The 20,659-nt window shown below is 39.2% G+C and overlaps 1 protein-coding gene across 1 annotated transcript; it reads left to right on the forward strand.

Annotated features, from left to right (window-relative positions):
• The first annotated feature begins 1,656 nt into the window (after nt 1-1,656).
• Nucleotides 1,657-17,437, forward strand: LOC101158422 (MICAL-like protein 2). Its single transcript, XM_011478092.3, has 16 exons — nt 1,657-2,461; nt 4,719-4,767; nt 7,268-7,409; nt 7,493-7,680; nt 8,715-8,842; nt 10,774-11,454; nt 11,571-11,767; nt 12,447-12,519; nt 13,080-13,210; nt 13,327-13,391; nt 14,468-14,588; nt 14,668-14,770; nt 15,314-15,387; nt 15,464-15,578; nt 16,197-16,243; nt 16,826-17,437. The coding sequence occupies exons 1-16, from the start codon at nt 2,319-2,321 to the stop codon at nt 16,900-16,902; spliced, it is 2,334 nt and encodes a 777-aa protein (XP_011476394.1). The 5' UTR covers nt 1,657-2,318; the 3' UTR covers nt 16,903-17,437.
• The last annotated feature ends 3,222 nt before the right edge of the window (nt 17,438-20,659 follow it).

A 20,659-nucleotide genomic window follows, 5' to 3' on the forward strand; every position in this document is an offset into this window, starting at 1 on the left:
AAACATCTTTGCAAATTGTTGCTTTCAGACAAGTTTTATGCATTTGTAAAAACTTAAGTGATTTGAGACAAACATTCAAGTCTGACTCTAAATATTGACCACTTTATTGTCTAGTAACTGCCCCCTGTCCCATCTCACTATTTTGATGAACTTTTTGGTGATGTGCAAATTTTGCTCTTGAGGACGCGACTGTCATGTTGGCTCTTGAAATGAATTAAAGAATTTTTGGCTAAGTATCAAAACAGAATTCAATGGCTGGATGGATTCCAGGACATTCTGCTGCTGGTTCAGCGTTTCTAAACACAAGTAAAACTCGAAAACCCACTGATTTCTTAAGTGTGGCCTTCCTGATCAAGGTCAAAGGTGTTTTTCCATGAAATTATTATCTTCACGGTTAGTCTAGGTAGGACTTTCCCAGTGCAATCCCCTGCATTTCCTTTTGTTTTTAATCAGTTTTTTCTTCTTTTCCTGTTAAATGTATGAACACTTAGCCCCATTATACCCATATATAATCTTTGCAGACTGTCTAAACTGAAAAGTTTTATTTGGAGCTTTTTGAGTTATATCTGTGTCGATAAATCAAACTTACCGTCCTTACTTTAGACATTATTTAAACCAAATAAACCAGTCATGCCTGTGAAAACTATTTCTGTTTTCCAACTCACTTTTTTGTATGTTGCAAGAATGACTCATTAACATGAGTGCTGAACATGTAGAAATAACCAGTTTGACATGACTTTACGCAAGAATATGATTCAGAACATGTGACATCAGCCTTTCTATTTGTGGATTTTATGTTTACAAAAATCTTTCCAGATAACAAATTCCAACACCATGATTATAAACCAAAAGGACCAAATGACAACACAAATTCAAATGTATCACTTGTTTACTTGAGATTTTCTATAAATATTTTGAGCCTAAGTTATAACGCAAATAAAAACCGAGAACTTAAACTGTCTACAATCCTCTCAGGAAATGATTTTGATAATCATGACAACATAAATAAAAGTAGGATAGACTGAAATTTTAATCTAAACCTTAACCTTTTGTGTTGGATAGAAATCCAATCATAGAAATTTTTAAATCTAATGAGAGAAGAAAATTAACTTTAACTTTGAGATTGATCTGTTCCAGCAGCACAGATTTTAAAGTTGTGTCTAGATTATAGAGAAAAATCTTTATAAAAATGTAGGGACACTTTTTCTGATTTACTGTGAAAAGTACATTAGGCGTGCACATGTTTAATGTACTTTCATTTATGGTCATATAATTTAAACAAGGGAAACCCTCAAAGAATGAAGTTAGTGTTTTTCATATACCATGTTGCTACACCAGTTATAAAACTGAACTGTCTTGTAAGAAATAAATAATGTGTCACCACAAGTGTTTTTTTTATAGTATGGAGAACTGCTTCAACAAGAAAAGATGATGTGCTTTTCGTGTCAAACTGTTCCAGTATTTGTCATTCTATGATGATACATAGAAAGACAAAAGGGACCGCAACAAAGACGAAAATCAGCAGAGAATAGAGTTCAACTCTGTTTTCTGTGCAGGTAATTAAACTTTGGAAGCTCTTTTGGCCCACTGCTGCAGTTAGAAGCAGGGCAGGTGTCAGGTGAATTAGCCACACCCACTTTCCTTCCACACACCTCACAAAGCAAGACCAGACAAGCAAATTCAAACAAAACCACACCTGATTAACTGTTCAACTTAAAAGAGTTAAATGTTGGCATTACTGTGGGAAAAAAACGGCCATGATTCCAACACAAAGTATCAGAATATCCAGAAGTAAGATACCTTTACTTAAAGATAACTTTTGTAAAAAGGCCTGGAAAAATCCAGTTTCCAGATATTGAAATACAATATAAAAGAACAAATAAATTCCTCTTAATCCCAGTCTTTATCAAGGCTTTCTCTGATTTTGGTGACAAGACATCGTCTAATAACCAATATTTGAACGTCATTTACAAGTAAAAGCCCTAAAAACGTCTACTATTAGGTCAAGCTCTACGAACATGGACCTGGGGTGCGCGCGCGGGGGTCTGCGTGACAATTGGGCGGGGCAGAAAAAGTTGAAGAGGCGCGAGGACGAGCAAAACTCCGCTTACGTCACCTAACGTCACCTGGACTTTCCGCAGGTGTCACGGTTTCTGTTCAGACAGAGCGCGGAGACCGGGAGCAGCGGTGGGACTCCCGCGAACACGCTCCTGTTTCCGGGATTTGCCTTTGGGAAGTTTTCTGAAGTTCGGAAGAGAAGAGAACGCGGAGCTCCGTCCGTGAACGCCTCACTCACGCAGCGGGAGTCAGCGCCGGTCATGTCGGCCGTCAAGGCCCTGCAGCAGTGGTGCCGGGTCCAGTGCGAGGGATACCGGGATGTGTCCATCACAAACATGACCACGTCCTTCAGGGACGGCCTGGCCTTCTGCGCCCTCATCCACAAACACAGACCCGAGCTCATGTGAGTATATCTGTCTGTCTGTCTGTCTGCGTGTCTGTCTGTCTGTCTGTCTGTCTGCGCAGGAACCGGACCTGACTCTACATGTCTGTTGAGATGAGGACTTTGACCTAAAGAAGCCAACATAAAACCACACTGTCACCGACTGGGTGGCATTTTTTTGGGCTAAAGGAAATATGGGCTGAATTATTTTAAATGAATTCCTCCTTGTGAGATAATAAAACAACAACAACAACAACAACAACATTATATCGACAACAGCTGATAGTCAATTATTTCAGATGCTTCCAAAAAAGCAGTTTATACAAGTGATTTTTTTATTTCAACTTGTGGATTAGCATGAATGTCTCCTGTGGAATTTCATGTTCAGTTTGGAAGTATTTGGGAGACACTGCACATGCTCAGTCAGAGGGCTCTGCTGGAAAAGCCCAGAGCAGGTTTTGGTTTTCAGTCAGACCCTTTGCAAAGGTTTGTGTAAATGGGCGACACGGGCATCTGGCTAAGCGGATTTTTCCATGAACTTTTCATTAGTTCACAACCTGAAGGAGAAGTCGACAGAAACCTGTTCCTATAGCATTTCCTCAGTGCATGACCCTCAGGCTCAGCTGATCAAGGGAAACGCTGGATTTCTTGTAAACTCAGGTGTCTCTAAAACAGGAGATTCTGACGTGTCTCTGATCTAAGCTGGTCTTTTTAGAGGTCAGTCTACTTGGTTTTCTGTATTTTCTGCTGCTATGTCATAGTTAACAGGAGTTGCTGTACGTCCTGATTGTTTCTTCCTATTATTCACATCATGAGGACACTTTGGACATTTGTCTGTTAACTGTTCAAAACCCCAGTGTGAGATAAATGTTGCATGATGGATGGAGGAACCTTTTAGCTCGAAAAGCAGAAGTTTGAACTTTTTTTGGTCTGGAGCTGAGCATTTGTCCTGCCTCTGCAGCAGGAAGTACTTGTTTTATCTCTTCCCTCAAACTGTCACTTCAGCGATGGGGTTATGGAACTGACCATAATGCCTCCAGAGCCACAGCTGCACATGCTCCGTTTTGCCACCAGCAGACCGTGGAGAATCACCTGAAAGTGTTTGTCAGTTACAGCGGATCTATGAGTCAGGGTGTCAGCTGTGACTCCGCCCATTTATCCTCTGTGGGTCATTAAGGCCAATGTCTAGTTGAGAAGTTGGCTGTTTGAGTTGCAGGATGTCTCACATGACTTGTTATGAAACTTCCTGGGAAGGAGAGGGAGGACAGAGTCAGGATCCAGATGATCCAGATGTCAGGTCAGACGAGGAAAACGAGGACGCACACAGATCTAGTCGTATACAAGTACAGTAGATGCATCAGAATGGAGAGGATGCTGGAGGTTGCAGCTCGCCATTGTAGCTTCCATGTCACTGCTTCAATCTTTTTCAAACGGCATTCTTTTTTGACTGCTCCTGAAAAAATGAAAAAAAGCCACATGAACATGCTAAAAACACCATTTTTTTATCGGGGTGGGTCTTTAAACCATCTTCAGATGTTTCGTTTCGACTCAGAGCAGTTCTTTATTTGTTGAAGATGATTTTTTTTTTTTTTCATTTTCCTTCCAGGTAGCTGCACAGAATAATGTTTAACCTGGAACTGGCTCAAAAATTGGTGAAGAAACTGACAATGTACAAAGAAAAACGAAATTTTTAACCAAAAAAAAGTTGCAAGATTACAGGACAGCCTGTGTCTTCGGATGGACATGTCCGGATAGGTCTTTGCATGTTTGTGGATTTCCTAATAATCATTCACACGCCTGGCATCCTTCACAGGGCAGAGCTGAAGGAAAGTGTCTGCAGCTTATCTTTGTTGAGTCTTACAGGAAACAAAAACAATAAAATCAGCTCCTCCAGTCCTAGAGCTTATTTGCTAACAAAGGGACTTTTTCTTTCCTTGTTCATAGAAAGTAAAAAGTTAATTATTAGTACTTGGAAGCTATGGAATGTTAGCCGTTTCTGTACAGTGTTGAGGTTTTGTCAATTGAAATCATGTTCAAAACTGATTCACCATCACCACCAATCAAGCGTGATGTTGGGGTGTTTAAACTAAAGGACATAAAAGATCTCTAAGGTCTTTTTGTTCATATCCTATTATCTAAGCATGTGCTGAAAGCTCTTCTTGAAATGCTTAACTTACTGCAGGGATAAATGTTCTTGATGAGAGGAAATGATGCATGACTCAGCAACACGTCTTTCTTGTAATGCGGACGGCTCATTTTTCTCCTGTATCTGTTGCAGTAACTTCAACTCTCTGTCAAAGGAAGATGTCTATGAGAACAACAAGCTGGTAAGAAACGTTTCCATTTGATCCGAGTCCCAAAAATGTCCAGCCTGGCTAGACTGGAGCATTTTTCCCGTTTCCCAATAGTTGGGGAGAATTTGTTTTACGATAATTTATAACTTCTTTCAAAGTTTACAAACACTGGGTTGGGTGGAATTGCTCTTCGGCATAAATCTATCGCAGGAGTTTCCTTCCATTTGAAGGAGTGCAGTGGATGAGGCATTTCTGTCCACACGTCCTTCCAGTCCACGAGTTTTTATCTGGGACAGTAATGAGGTCCTCCTAGTAAACTCCAATAACTGTCATTCAGCCACTTTAAAGATCGTTTGTGGTCATTCATTTGGAAAAGATTTGTCTTGTGACCTACGTCTTAATATGTTCCTGAATTAGATTAGCCACAGAGCCACCCCACATCATGATGCTGCTACCTCCATACATCTCAATTGGAATGTTTTTTTTTTTAATTGCTTGATTCTTTAAAAAAAAACAACAAACATTTTAGATAAATGGAAACTGTACTCTAGAATGTAAGCAAGAGCTCTCATTGTTGATTGTGGAGGATTCATTTTCTCTTTACTGGATGAGTTTGCTGCATTTGCAGCTATAGAAGTCTTGTCATTGTGGATGATGACACTCCTTATGGTTTCTGCCAGCATCTTTATGATGTTTCTTTTACAGCAAAGCATCAGCAGTTCTGTAATTTATGCACATTTGTTTAAAATGCAAAAAGTTTGTTTTTGAAGGTAGGACATAAAAAAATAGTTTGATTAACTCTGTGAACATCTGGTTGAAAAATGCCTTTGTATATTTTTATTTAAGAATTGGCTTTTACAATGTAACACGACACACATGTTTTCTTAATTTAATAATAAGCTTTGAAGGCTAAGCTTCTTTTCTTTCTTTTTTTTTGTTATTAGGTTTTCTCTTTGTCTCAGTAAAACACTTACCGGTAGTTGAGTTTTCCCCCTGTTTCAGTCTTCATAACACATTTACTCAATAGTACCCAGGGCTGCACTATATGAGGAAAAACTCGCGATTTGCGATATTAATGATCAATATTGTGATGACGATATAACCTGCGATACCCGAACAAATAGCAAAAGAACAAAATTCATAATTTCTATTTCACTGCAACGGTATAACTTAAAAAAGAGTCAACATAACTTTAATTATACTCCAAATGACCCTCGTCTACATTGGAGGCGAGCATCTAACATAAAAGACTCCAGCCGATTGGTCAAATTGGCCTAAATTGATTTATTTGGTTTGTTAAGGATTTCAAGCTGCCAGAACATTGTTTTGGCACATTTATCAAAAGTTTCGCCTTCTTTTGCAGTATGCATATTGCACATCTTGATAGCTCAATAAATTTGTGATTTATTGTGAAGGCCTAGTACTCACTAATATAAAACATAGCAACACGGTTCTCTTTTGAAGCATAAAAACGGTTTCTGATGCATCGTCACACAATTAAAAACATGATTACTTTGCATAATAATTTTACCCAAACTTTGTGTCCAATCTAAATTGACATTTTAACAACAAACTGCATCCTCTGAAATTTATTTGTATGGAATACATTAAAAAAAAAAATACATTTTTATGTTAATGCTGATAGATGGATCCAGGGTAATTCAATTTCTACACGTTTTCATCCACATTTATTACACACCAGTTGTAAGATGGTCATGAATGTTGGATCGAATGTCTGGTCGTTTAATTGTTTTGCTCTTTTGCAAGAAACACAAAGTGGACTTAACTGAAGGGGTTTCCTTGCATAATGAGAGGAAATACTTAGTGTATTATGTGTTCTTAACTTTAACTTTTAACAGCTTTGTCGATATTTAGACTGTTTTACTTTCAAACTTATGACTAAAAGCAAAAAAATCTTCGTGATTACATAACTCCTTGAGTTGTAAAAGAAAGTACCGGAAAGTATTGCCAAAGGCTTGGTAAGGTGCACTGTAGTGCAGTTTATTGCCGTCCTAAAACCCTCTGCTGTTTATCTGCGGTGATCGTCAGATTGGAACTCTGTGCTGGCTCCTCCTCCTTTTTCTTCTGTGTCTTAGAGTCTCATTGATGAGTGAGTGACACAGACATGCAAACCTGGTAAAGTTGAAGGAGAATATTATCCAAATAACAGAAGAGCTGATCTGCGGTCCAACACTCACATGTGGCCGTGAGCTCTGCATTAGTGCTCATTATTTCTAATAATTGTAAGCTCAATCATTTGTTTGATTTCTAAAGTAGCTGTGGTCACATTTAGAGATGGATTGAGGATTTAAGGTCATGTTGGAATGTTTTTAGCTTTGGCCTTTGATAAGGACGCCCCATCAACGCATCCAACTTTAGGCGTTTTGGATCCTGGGCTTGCCGCTGAGAAGATTATCTCTTAGTTTTCTCCTGGATAAGATAGAGCTGGTTGGTGCTTGAGGTGTTTAGATAACTGCTAGATCTCTTGTGCTGCATCCCATTTGTTTATTTAAATGCAGAGTTTTATTTGCAGGCCTTCAAGGTTGCAGAGGAGAAACTGGGAATTCCTGCACTGTTGGATGCAGAAGACATGGTCGCTCTCAAGGTTCCTGACCGCCTCAGCATCCTGACATATGTCTCACAGTACTACAACTACTTCCATGGTCGTAACCCTAGTGAGTACCTTCTGACTGTGTCCTGCCTGTGTGAGCCTGTGCAGCTCTCTCACCTCTCTGTATCCTTGTCTGTTGGTGAACAGTCGGTGGTATGGGGGCTATCAAACGCCCGGCGGACGGCCCCATGGGGGAGACGCCTGGGAAAAAGAACTCGGCAGTGGCGTCTAAAGTCTTTCCTGGATCTAAAGATGCAAGAGAAAACAGTCCTCCTCCCTTTCTAAACAGGACAAGACCTTCTCCTTCACCCAAACAAAGCCGAAATGCACTGCAGGTAAGCTTTTTGCGTTCTCTGTCAGTGCTCCCAAACCTCCGGGCCGCATAACATAAACATGAACATGACTTAGAGTTTTTCAGTTTTTAATAATCTGATTCTGAAAGGAAGTTTTATTTTGGAAAAAATATCTGATTCTCCCCGATTCATTCGACTCATTCTTGACGCGTGTCATGTTGCTCGGTCATCTGTCCAAAATCCATCCACTACTTTCTTAGAGCGGCTGCACTGACCACTAAAATGAAAAACCCCAAGCTAGCAAAGTTAAGAAAAATAAACCTTATTGAAAAGTTTCTTTCGGCAGAAATGTCACAGAGGAAACTGGAAAAAAAAGGATGTAACTTCAAAATAAAGGGAAGCTGCTTTTAACAGACAAAAACCAGGAGTCTGTACTCCACAAATGGATTTATTGTGACAGTTGACCATAATACCAAAAGAATACAGACCATAATAATAATGCTAAATATTACTGTTACAAGGAAGCCCCTAATAAAGTTGTTCAAATGGTGGGTTCATGTTTAATATTTTATTTAGAAAATTACAGTTTTGAGACAGTTTATTTATTTATTTTACGGTAATTTATTCGTCCCAACTTAAAAGTTAGATGAGGCTGAAGTTGGCGTCTGATTTTTTTTTTTTAGCTTCCACTTTGAAAATTATGGGTCTAGTGAAAATCGATATCATATTTTAATGGTTCCTACACAAAATCTAGTGTACAATAAAGTTTAAACCAGTTGCAAATATTTTAGAGGATGAAGATAAACTTCACCCTCAAAAGTGAGGGGGAACTGGAAGCTAAAACAAAAAAAAAAAACAACTGCCTTCCAGTTCAGCCTCATACAGGCCAGTCTGTGAAAATATTGTCTGACATTAAACGGGTCCGTGGTCTTAAAAAGGTTGGGGACCACTCCTCTCTAGATCACATTTATAGGTTAAAAAGTGAGGTAGAGTCATGCCAGTTCACCATTAACAAAATGCTGCAGATGAAAATGCATGTCCATGCTTTAGGATTTAAAAAAGTGTTTTGTTTTCAGGATGTTAATGCTGAGAAACCATCTCAGACTGGTACACTGAGTAACAAATGTGCGTCCTGTAATACACACGTACACTTGGTGCAGCGACATCTACTGGACGGGAAGCTTTACCACAGGAACTGTGCAAGGTGAGAACACTACGGAGTGGATTTTGTGGAAAAATGTCTTTTCTCCACCACACAAAAAATGTTTATAAATGAAAGGAGAATTCATAACAAACGTTTATAGCAAACGTCAAAAGAGAATGAAAGGAGAATTTATAGCAAAGGTTTTTCCATAACACGTCACTTGTTAAACTTGCTGCTTTTAGTTTACTCATCTTAGCGGTTACATTTTTTAATCAATCAAGAATTTTAAAATGGGTTTTACCTAGAATTTGATGTAGGTAAATAATTTATTAGATTTGTGGCAAGCACAGGGTTATGAACTGTATGATTCCATTTTCTGTTGAAGGAGCTGAAAGGCTTTAACTATTGGAATGAAAATGGTCAAATATGTTGCTAGGATGAAATTTGAAATATTTTTTTAAACTTGTTTATTACTCCTACTTCTGAATCTAGGTTCAACAGGAGTAAAAGGACAAGTTTGTGTTAAAACGTAACCTAAATGATTTTCTCAAAACATCTTTAAGACACTATGTAAAAGAAGGAAAATTAACTTTACATGACATGGATAACAAAACTGAGTTTTGCATTTACACATGGCTCAGTGCAGAGAAATTGTTCATGTTTTCATTCACCTAAAAGAAAAAATTTCAGGAATTGTAATTTGAATATTTAAGTCTTAAATAACTCATTCATTCATTCATTCATTCATTCATTCATTCATTCATTCATTCATCTTCTTCCGTTCATTCCCTTTCGGGGTCACTGGTCTTAAATAACTAAATATGTAAATATTTTGGCAAAAATTTTTAATAGACTATGGTAAAAATGTTCTGTCTCTTCATTGCATTTATCTATAATTTTGCTGCAAAAGGATTTTAAAGTAACTGGGGAAAAAAGGTTGTTTTCCAAATGCTCAATAGGGTTTTTATTAGCTTAAATGTTCACTCAGTAATAATGCTAACACAAATACATATATTTACTTTAAAAAATGAGTTAGGTGAATGCATGATGTCAGGTAGCTGATGGAGGCATGGCTGATTTGAATGGTGGAAGTAGCAGGTAGCTTCTCTAAGTGGATTAGCTTGGTGTCATATTGTTCTTTGTCAGGCGCCACATTCTTACTCATGAAATGACTTAACCACATTTGGGGCAATTTAACTTCCAAGTAAACAAAGCAAAAACACATTTTTGACTCTTTTTTTTTCCAGATAATTGTCTTCCAGATGTAGTCTACATGGGAAGAAAAGCCCCAACATAATCCAAAATTTCTGTCTTAATTCCTTCACGACTCACTACTTGGTGCTATAGATCGTGTTTGCCATTTCGTTTGGTTGTCCGAATCTACAATTCCAAAATCCAGTGCCCTAGAAATTTCCCAAAAGTCTCAACGAAAAGCCAGTGTGCATCGATGCTCACTAGATTGGCGAATAGAGAGCATTGTGAAATAAATGTATTACTTGTTTTTTTGTCTTTTCATAAATCATTCAAGTTTTCATCATCAGAACACAGCAGATTGATGCATTTTCTTTGTAAAATGTTCATAGTTTTTAGTTTTATTTGTTTTGTTTTTTCAGAAAATCTGTGAAGTCATCTGGTTTAAAAAAACAACGTAATGAGCGTGGTGTATGAATTGCTTTTAATGTCCAGGCCACTAGATTGTCCTGCACTTTAGGTTTTCAGTAGTTAGGAAGTAGGGAGGGAATTCAAGCACAGCCTAAGTCAATTCACAAGCTAGCAGCTGGAAAGCAGAAGGAATTCTTTTGTATTTTAACAATAAATATCATCGGAGGATTTCAGTTTTCCTTCTTTTTTAGACTAAATCTTTAAAGGCCTTGTTAAGACTTTGGACAGATTTTAAGTTAAATGGAGCCCAACAGAGGTTCAGAATTGGTCATTGCTGTTCTTGAATGTTTTTCCTCATTGTACATTTTGGTTTCATTTTTGTTTCTCAGGCAGTTATCACCAAACACAAGCTCACCTCTTCGGGATTTACCCACCAACAACTATGTTTTAAAGCCTCAACCAGATGCCAGTAAAACCAGAACAACGAGTCCTGCTCAAACACCGATCAAAGCGGGACCATCGTGGCTGACCAAACAACCTGCCACGCCTTCCAGTATTTCTTCTACTTCACCTCCTTCATCAACTGTTGCTTCTGCTGCTAAGGAAAGAATGCCACTAGTTGTGTCCAAACCCACAGTTTCACATGTCACTAGGAACACCTCCTCAATCACCACACCTGTTCCCGCTCCTCGCTCTTCAATGACTGCGGCCAAGACAAAGGAGACCAAGCTAAAGTTCCTCCAAGCTGAGAAGCCGTCTAACCCACAGGAGAAAGCAACAACAACTATCAAGTTGGACATAAATAAAGGTCACAGTGTGACGGCTAAGAAGCCAGAGTCCACGGTGGGTCAGGCTGTGACCTTATTCGTTAGTGTGAAGGATCAAAATAAGGGTGCTACTGTTGCTAAAACAACTGGTGTGGGAGAGACTGTGAGCAGCAAACAGACAGACAGCGACAGTAATAAGAAAAAAGCTTCAGCAGCAGCTTTTCTCTCAAAGAAAATAACAGAAGAAAACAACAATGACACTAAACCCCAGTGGATGAATGTAGCTCTCAGGAAAACTGACAAGTAAGTGAACAACCGCAGTCACTGCAAGAGAGGATCAATCCTTACATCCTACTCAAGCCTGACCTCTGCTGGTGAAAATGGTCTTCAGTGGATTTATCCGATTTTTTTTTTTCCAGACCTCAGCCACAAACGGAAACAACTAAAGCAGAAACTGAGGCTCCTAGAGGGCGGATCAGGCTGAAAGCAAACCCATCACTGCTCGCTGACCTGCAGCCTTTAGACAACCCAAGTTCTGCTCCCAGTGGTAGATCTCCAGAACAGCCTTCAGACAAAGGAGGCCTGAAGTCTGGCAAAGCTTCAACTAACACTTTAGGTAAAAGACTTGTATTTTACAAAATTTCATCAACAATAATCAGAAAATGTGTGTAATAGAGTCTATTGGAAGAAAGTCACTCTATTTAATCTGTATTTGCCACAAAAAAAGTAAACTGTAGTTTATTTTATGCCCATAAAATATTTTTTTCTGAGCAACTGAGCAGTTCCTGCTATAGAAGACAGTCCACAATATTGATTGATAGTTGTGCAAATCTATACATCTTACAGATATAGCCAAAAACCAGCAGTCTGACATGGTGTTACTGCACTCTCTGTGTCCAGTCTGTGTTTGAGGAGTAAAACAAAAACAATCTACAACTAAATACTGCTTTTGCTTTAGGCCAATCAATCATGTCATTTAATATTTTAGTGGCATAATGAACTGTCTGAACTTCCGTGTGAAGCTAAATGAATTATAGGCTTAGAATATTTTTCATATTTTAGTTTTCAAATTGGACAGCTTTCCCCAACCTTTGAATAAGTTCTTAATTAAAAAGTAACATCTACTCGGATCAGTGCTACTGCAGTTTAACCGGCTGAGAAATGCAACAGAATCACATGACCCGCTTGTTGAGTTGAGTTCTGTATTTTTTTTCTGGTTAAATTGTGCAGCCTGCTAAAGTTGAAATGTATTAATGTGGTGAATTAGAAATGGTTCTAATTTTCTTTCTTTGTAGTTTCAAACAATGAGTCTCCTGTAGATTGGAGGTCAAAGCTGAAGCCTGTTTCCAAAGAAATTAAAGAAGCAAAGTAAGTCTTTTTTGTTTTTGTTGTGTTTTGTTGCTATTTTGTTTGTGTTATGTTTAATTCTGCTCCGAAATGCCTCTCCTTTTTCTGGCTTCCATCCTGTGGAACAGTGGCTCTTAGCAGACAGACAATGTCAGGCATTAACTGGCAGAGCGGAAATTTTCTTTTTAAATTCTGATCATCCATCCATCCATCCATCCATCCATCCATCCATCCATCCATCCATCCATCCATCCATCCATCCATCCATCCATCCATCCATCCATCCATCCATCCATCCATCCATCCATCCATCCATCCATCCATCCATCCATCCATCCATCCATCCATCCATCCATCCATCCATCGTTCCGGTTTTTCCTCAAATGCTGTTAGGACTGATTCAGGTTCTCCACGGTGCAACACATGCTCAATGCTCAGAGTTCCTCTCCCTATGTGACCTCTGCTCTTGTTCTTGTCAAATAAAACTAAGCTGGGAAGGGGTTGTTCATGAAAACTGGGAGATGTCTCCTAATAGTTTCTTTGTTTTCCCCCTTGTCTCCTACTACTTCATTCATTTTTAGACCTGCCAGTATTCCAGTGTCTCCTGCTAAACCGTGGTCCAATGGAGCTGGAAAGACTACAGAACTTCCTGTTGGACCGTCTCCAACTCCTCATTCAGCCAGCTCTTCTGCAAATTCACATTCACCAAAGGGTATTTACATTTGATCATTTCAACATTCTTTGAAGAACCAAAAATCCTTCCCCTCTGTGTTCTCAGCTCTCACACTTGTGTATGCTGCCGTTTAAAAAAAAAAATCTCTCTTTCAGTACTCGAGAAAAGCCTCAAACCGCAAAGTATAAACGGCACCAAGCCAGAGTCAAAGGGCACTAAGGTACAAATACTCAGTCTCTGCTATTCTGTGTCAATATTTAGATTGAGGCCAGTCACCAAACTTCTTATTTTTAATGTTTTTCTTTTATTAATTCTGACTTTACATTTTAAAGTTTTGATCTCCAATTCTCTGTTTATTAGCTTTTTTAATGAGCTGTATAAACTTGAGGAACTTTGTTTATCTTCTAATTCTGACTTGATTCCCAAGTTGAACCAAAATCACTTAAATTAGAAGCAATAACCGGTAGTCGACTCACAGCCTGCCTGTCTGGCGAGTTGTGAGCGTCTTCAGCAGAACTCTCAGCTCTAAACAGGAAGCAGCAGCAGCAGTGGAGGATGACTCCATCAGTAGACGGGTTCAAATATTTCAAAGCAAACCTTTGGAATTTACAGTTCACCCAAACAAATGTACAGAGGCAGCTGCAGATTAGTCTCAGGGTTCATCTCTGTCCGTTGGTGTGGTAGCTCGAGCTGCACTGGCCTCCTCGTGGCTTTACACTACAGCAGGTCTGTAACAGACTGCATCTTCCTCATGTGGAAGACACAGGAACACGGTGGAATTTAGTCTCTGTTAGTCATCCTGAAGACCTGGTCCTACAAAACCAACAGAGGGCTTTCGGAAATGGATTTGGCATCATATAATGGTTATTTTTGGTGTCGGATCATGTTGGAAAAAGCAGATGGAGACTAATTATTTCATGAGAAGGGGCAGACAGACTTCTAAAAAGATACAAAAAACAGTAGTGGATGGACAAATGGACCCACATAAAAGGAGGCCCTGTGTGTCTGATATTCTACACCACATGCATAGTTGATATAATTCACTTACAGTATAAGTAAATTAGACTGTATTTAGATTTTTTAAACTTGTTTGTGTTCTTTGTAAAGTTCCTAATTTAATAAACTCAGTTTAAAAAGTCAAGAAGTTGTGAGTTATTCTCAGGCCAGAAGTGTTTTTAGAAAAGGGTTTTGTGTGTAATTGCTATCATTATTTGTCTGTTTTGCTTGCACGCTAAGCAGGGTTTAGGTATGTCATTTCTGTTTGTGCTTCACACTTTTGTGTGATCGCCCATGTAGACAAAGCCGAACTACATTCCCAGAGAGGAGATCATCAAGGAGCTCCAGGCGATTGAAGAAAACGTGAATGAGCTGGAGAGGCGAGGAGTGGAGCTGGAGATGAAGCTGCGCAGCGAGGAGGGTGAGATGATCGTGCTCGTTACGCACGAAGGGGTGGAAACAAAGGTGTGTGGTAAACTGGGAGTGCGTTTGTGTGTCAGAGGGTGCCGACGACTCGGTCATGGATGAGCTGATGGAGGAGTGGTTCAGCTTGATCAGGAACAAGCAGGTGGCCATGCGTCGGGAGTCTGAGCTCGTCTACATGTGAGTGCACACACACCCATCCGGAGGAAGGGTTGCTACTATTTAGCAATTAGGGAAACAGACCTGCAGCCAGAAGGTTGACAGTTTGAGTTCCCAGTATCCCCCCCCCCAACCTGCTACACCACACAGCAAGGAAGAAGACAGCCTTCATCACCCCACCTGACCAACACCACCAACCAAAGCAAAGTCTGCTGAGGGTTTTTCATTTGAAGAGAACAGATTTGATCTATACATGATGAAGATGCACTAGATGTGAGGAGAACTTGTGAATAACTTTTGACTCCTTTGATGCAATTTTTTAAATCATATTTGGTGTAACATCATTGCAGAGGTATCCTAATGCACCACAGCATTTCTACTATTATTTTATTTATTTTCAACGAAGGATAAAAAGTTGAAAACCTTGTCTAAAGTGGGAATAATATGATTTAATAAATGGAGTCCATAAGTTGCCATCAAGAAAATATAAGTGATCTTATTAACGCCCTTATTTGGACTGAAACCTGGACTGAAATTCTCTTATGATGGTTTTTTGGGGTCCAGTGGTAAAACTCAGGATCTGGAGGAGCAGCAGCCCAGTGTGGAGCAGCAGCTCAGGAGGCTGATGGATAAACCTGGTGAGGTCTTTAGAGGAGAAACCCCCCCCCCCCAAGAGGAAATGGGGCAAGACTGAAGGCTTCTGTTTGTGCGCAGAGCATTTGAAAACCGAGTGGGACAGGAAGAAAGAAGCAGAGCTGATGGAGAAACTGTTGGAGATCATCAATGACAGAAACGCCATAGTGGAAGGTCTGGACGAGGACCGACTCAGGTGGGCTGTCAGAATGAGAAAGTCTGGAGCAGTTTGCAGACTTTTGTTTTTAGATCCAGTGCTGTCTTTTTAACCTGTTATACACCAAGAAATATCATGGTAGTACAACCAAAAATCAGCTTAAGACAAAAACACACAAAAGAGAATAACACTCCTGTGTACTGGCTAAAGTTCATAAGCTGAAGCCTTCCTCACAGGTCAACCCCTGTGCGGGTGCTGCGTGTTTTTGGGTTGTCCTAGCCCGTCCAGGGTTGTAGAGTGGAAGGTCTGTATCTTAGAGAGAACAGGTGTGTCTTCCTGTCCTCTTGAGGTTTGTGCGGCCACCTCATGACACTGGAACGTACCATTGTTGGGCATCGTGAACACTTGTAAGGATAATTGAAGTCACACGCACTTATGACGTACGGGGGATACTGTTCCACGGCGCAGCATGCCTGTAGAAAAAACATTTTTTTGTCCCTGATCTTAAAATTTCCTGTGGGCCTCGTACAGATTTACCCCCCCCCCCCCCTGCAGACAGTCCGTAAGGGCAGCTGTGACAGTATAACGGTTGTTTTTTCGCTCATAGAAAAATGCACTTTTATTAATCCTTTTACTATTTGTGCTTCATTTTCTCAGAGAGGAAGAGGAGGACGAGAAACTCAACAAGATGATGATGGATTTCAGTAAGTCTCCATTGGCGCCCGCCTCAGCTTTGTTCATTAGTTATCACAACTTGGTGTGACCAGCAGTTAGCTAGCCTTTAAATGGTCGCATTTAGGACTTCTGTGTGTGTGTGTGTGTGTGTGTGTGTGTGTTTCTCACTGAAGTTGGAGGAACTCTCATTGTGGCATACAGAAGTGTGTGTGTGTGATAACCCTACTAGGAAATGTTTTCATCTCATTCAATCTAAACTTTGTTAATGGAAAAAAAGCATCAAACAAAATGCCCCCCCCCACCATTTTTCTTTCTTTCTGTCAGCAGCTTTGCTGTTAGACAAATGGATAATGTGGCCGGGTAATTTGACCCTCTGATAGAACACAGTTAAAGCTGACTTCATTTGCAATTCATGATTGGAATTGAGGAGATTCATTCAACTTCAGAGAAAGGTTATTATGTTTCAAGCCAGCGAATGGCTGCAGTGGGCTAAAGATTAGCTATTTCACTTTAATGTATTCATCCAGTCAATGCCAACGTTTCTCCGTTCATTCATGGGAACAGGCCTGTGTTAGATGGTACGTTTATGTGTGCTCTACCTTCTGTTGCAGACGTTAAGAAGGAGAAAGCAAAGAAGAAGTCCTCCAGGTCCAGACTGTTCAGCTGGGGAAACAAGAAGGAGGGATGATGCTCCGCAAAACTCACCGACATGTCTGTGTTTGACGCTTTTGCTGCGTACTGTCAGTTAATCTCATGAGTCATTGGATGCATGATGACAGTGTGTGTGGCGTTTGTTATAAAAATGTCCACCCCTCCATCGACGGTGTCACTGACGCCCCCCCCCCCCCCCCCCCCGACACACACGGGTTAATGACTCAGAGCCGTGATGTGATTAGGCTCAGTGCTCCACTTGTTCAGTTAAAATCTTCTCCTAATCTCCGGGTTTCATGCCCATACATACACACTCCTGCACTCTCTGAGCATCGCCTGTGCCGCTGTTTGAAATCATATTTGTTTACTGCAACGCTGCTGCTAATAGGAGCTAAAGACGAAGGCTTAATACAAAGGTCTGACAGCTGTCTACCGGCTTCAAGCCACAAACCACTTGTGACCAACATTAAACTCCTTGTTTCTGTGTTGCACATTGTATCCACTTTCTGTACATTTTTGTTAAGAAAAAGACTTTGTTTTGAGGTTTGAAAATAAACTTTTATTTATTAGTATATTTGTTTTTAAGTCTCTCTTTTTTTTTTGTTTTAGCCCAGGTTTTGTGACTTCTTTTCCTGTTATATTTATCTGTTCTATTTGTAAGGAACTAGAACCAACTGTTGACATCCAGCTTTCACCTTTAGATCTCTGACATCTTTAATGCAGTTCTTGTCATTAAAGGGTTTTGCTGGCTGAATATGAGTCGATGGGGAGGCTGCCAGATGTGATCCACATTGGACCTGAATTGACCTGTTTAGTCTTTGAATTGGCAACTTTTTATCTTATGCTTGTGATGCATGTAAATACAGCATGCTTGCCTGGGTTCAGAAAACAGTCTTGATCATGCATAAAATGTTCTGAACCTTTAGTTTTGCATTCCTCAAAAAAAAAAAATCTTGCTCATGGTGTTCATGTGTTTACCAAACGGATTTTTGTTTTCAAGTTAATGGCATGTGACAAATTCCTGAGCAGTGGTTGGTATTACAAATTTTACCTTTATATATTTTTCTCTTCTAAGAATTGAAATTCTTATTTCAAGTTAAAGTGATATTTTGGCTCATAAATTATTAATTAAAAGTACATTTTCAAGTGCAGTGAAGATGCAGTGACCTTTGCAACCACTGGGAGGCAGCATGATACCTCATGTCATCCACACTGCTGAGCAAAAAAACCTCAGGCTTGTCAGAGTAACATCTTGGATTTGGAAATATCTTCAATATTTAGTTAATATGATAAAACAGTTAGAAAAATTCCAGATTGGACAGTATTAATACTTCCATTGATGTTCACCTGAGTCATTGTTTTGATCTGCTTGACAAATCAATGCATATTCATTGTTAAGAAGACTCCTACTTCTAACAGATACACTCATCTTGCCTTTTATCAGCCACTTTGATTTAATGTGAAGAAAGACAGAAAAATAATACATCTTTCAAACAAATTCAAATACTTTTTCTTTTGGAGTTTCTTTATGCTTTTATGAAGAAAAGCAATGTTACAATCATCAAGATTAAAAAGAGCAAGAAAATTAGCTTTAATGATTTGCTTCTTCCTTTTTCCTGTCATTTAGCGTAAACATATAAAAACGATATAATCTTCCTTTCTAAATGCTCCTGTCGTGAAGTGTGAAAATGTTTGTTGTTTCTTCCCTCCAGCAGTGATAAAGTGTTCCATCCATTCACCTCTCTGTGTCTGAATCAATCATGGCTTTTCTTAACCTGGGAACATATTTATCTTTGAGAACAAAGAAAGTCCTCTTCAATTCAACACAATACGATTCTGTTAAACATGGAGGGGGAAAAAAGCAGCTTTAAACTTTGAGGTGGTTCATTTCCATAACACAGTCACTCCTCACACATTCTTCACACAGACCTGCAAACAGTTTGGTGAGTTTTGTTCTGACACAATTGTGATTGAAGCCTTCTTGGCTCATATCTGTCTGATTCCCATTAAGGCTCCATCAGTGTTGGCCCGCTTGCAGCTGCTGTAGTTTCACACTCTTTTATGTCCTTATCACTTTTTAAGGTTAAAAGAAAGTTGTTTTCGCAATTTGGCATGTTACATACATATTTTGAGTATTTTGGTGAAGCTTTGATGTTGCTGATGTTTTTTGCACTGAGGAGACTATTCTATTTCATTCTCAAGGCAAACTAATGCAAACTAAAACTTGTCTTTCTCAGAGTTTGGTAACATTATTGTGATTGTAGATTTTATTTTGTATAAATCAAATTTATGTCTTAGATTTAAAATATCTTCACTAGGGGCTCAATCTGCTGGCTGCAGCATTCAAACTGATCTGTTGGCAGAGAGAGAAAACCATTTAAAGTGTTTTTTGATCTGTAGTGAGTAAACATGAGATATAGTAAAATCTATAACAGAACTTGTGGAATTGAGCAGTAAAATGAGGGCCAGTTGGCAATTTTTTTTCAGGAAATCCCATCCTAATCAATTATTCAAAGCTTTGTCTGTGCTGTTGTGCAAAAATAAAAGGGCACATTTACTCTTGTAGTTTAGTTTATTATTGACTCATCTTTAAAGAAGTTTTTTTTTTTTTTTTTTTTATAAAACATTGTGATTATATACATCCATCCTTACTGTCCTTTTAGATAGAAACAAAATTAAAATGGATACTTTTGATTTTACATTGAACTTATCAATCATAGATCAGTTTTTTAATGGTACTTTAGGTAGTTAAAGGGAACTGGTCCAAATTTTACTCATGTAAGAATATGTAAACAAAAATCCAAAGCTAAATTCAGTTAATCATGACAAAAAGAGTAATAAAAAGTACTATAAGGGAGTCCAAAGCTTTGAAATTTTATCCTCATTTTATCCTTTAACTTACTTTTTCATGGAAAACATCATTTGTAGATATTCTGAAACCATTTTTGTGTATTTGAGACCAGTATCTTAGTGTGTTCGTCTTCAGTAAAACTGAAAATAATGACTTAAAAGGAAGATTTAGTTTGGCATGAAGGATGGGAAGGGAGCTTGATGTGTTGGAATCCGTGGCAATGTGATTTTTGATGTTTTCCTGCCAAGCAACACGCAGTGGAACGAAGCGGTTGCGACTCCACTCCTGTTTTTTGATTTGTTTTTGTCGTTTTTGTGTATGAGCGTGTCCTTGTGACAGGGCATGGAAAAGCGATCACAGCCCTTCTCTCCTCCTGCAAGAGCCTTTGGATGTCGCCTGAGAAACCCTTTGCATGTGGCCTTTAGCATCGTAAACACACACTCACACACTGGTGGTGGTGACATGAGGGAAAACCATTGCAGGGCCTTTGGTTTACATCTCCCTCTTTGTGTTTCTTTAAGTGTCTGTGACAAGGTGATCAGCACACAGCATGTGTGTGTATGTGTGTGTGTGAGAGCACGGCATCCACTCATCAGCTCCTCCACGGTTGGATACTGATGCTTTCTTTTTTTTTTTTGCAAATGAGTAATGTAAAAGACAGAGAGGATATATGCTCAACGAGCCTGAAACACCATCAAGGGAAACATTTCTCCTTATGTCTTTAAGCTTTCTGAGAGTTCAAGCATGGGGCACGAGAGAACCTCGTCAAAAAAAGAGGGTAAAATTGGGATATGAAAAATGTGTGATTCTCAAATCAGTTTTCATTGAGACGACATGAGCTTAACTGAAACCTGCTGAGTGGACAAAACCATGTGTGGAGTTGCATGTTCTCCCTATGCCTTCATCTTCTTTCACCACCCCAACACCGTCATTTTAAACGGAT

The sequence above is a fragment of the Oryzias latipes genome, chromosome 1 (assembly GCF_002234675.1).
Source record: "Oryzias latipes chromosome 1, ASM223467v1".
NCBI lineage: Eukaryota > Metazoa > Chordata > Actinopteri > Beloniformes > Adrianichthyidae > Oryzias > Oryzias latipes.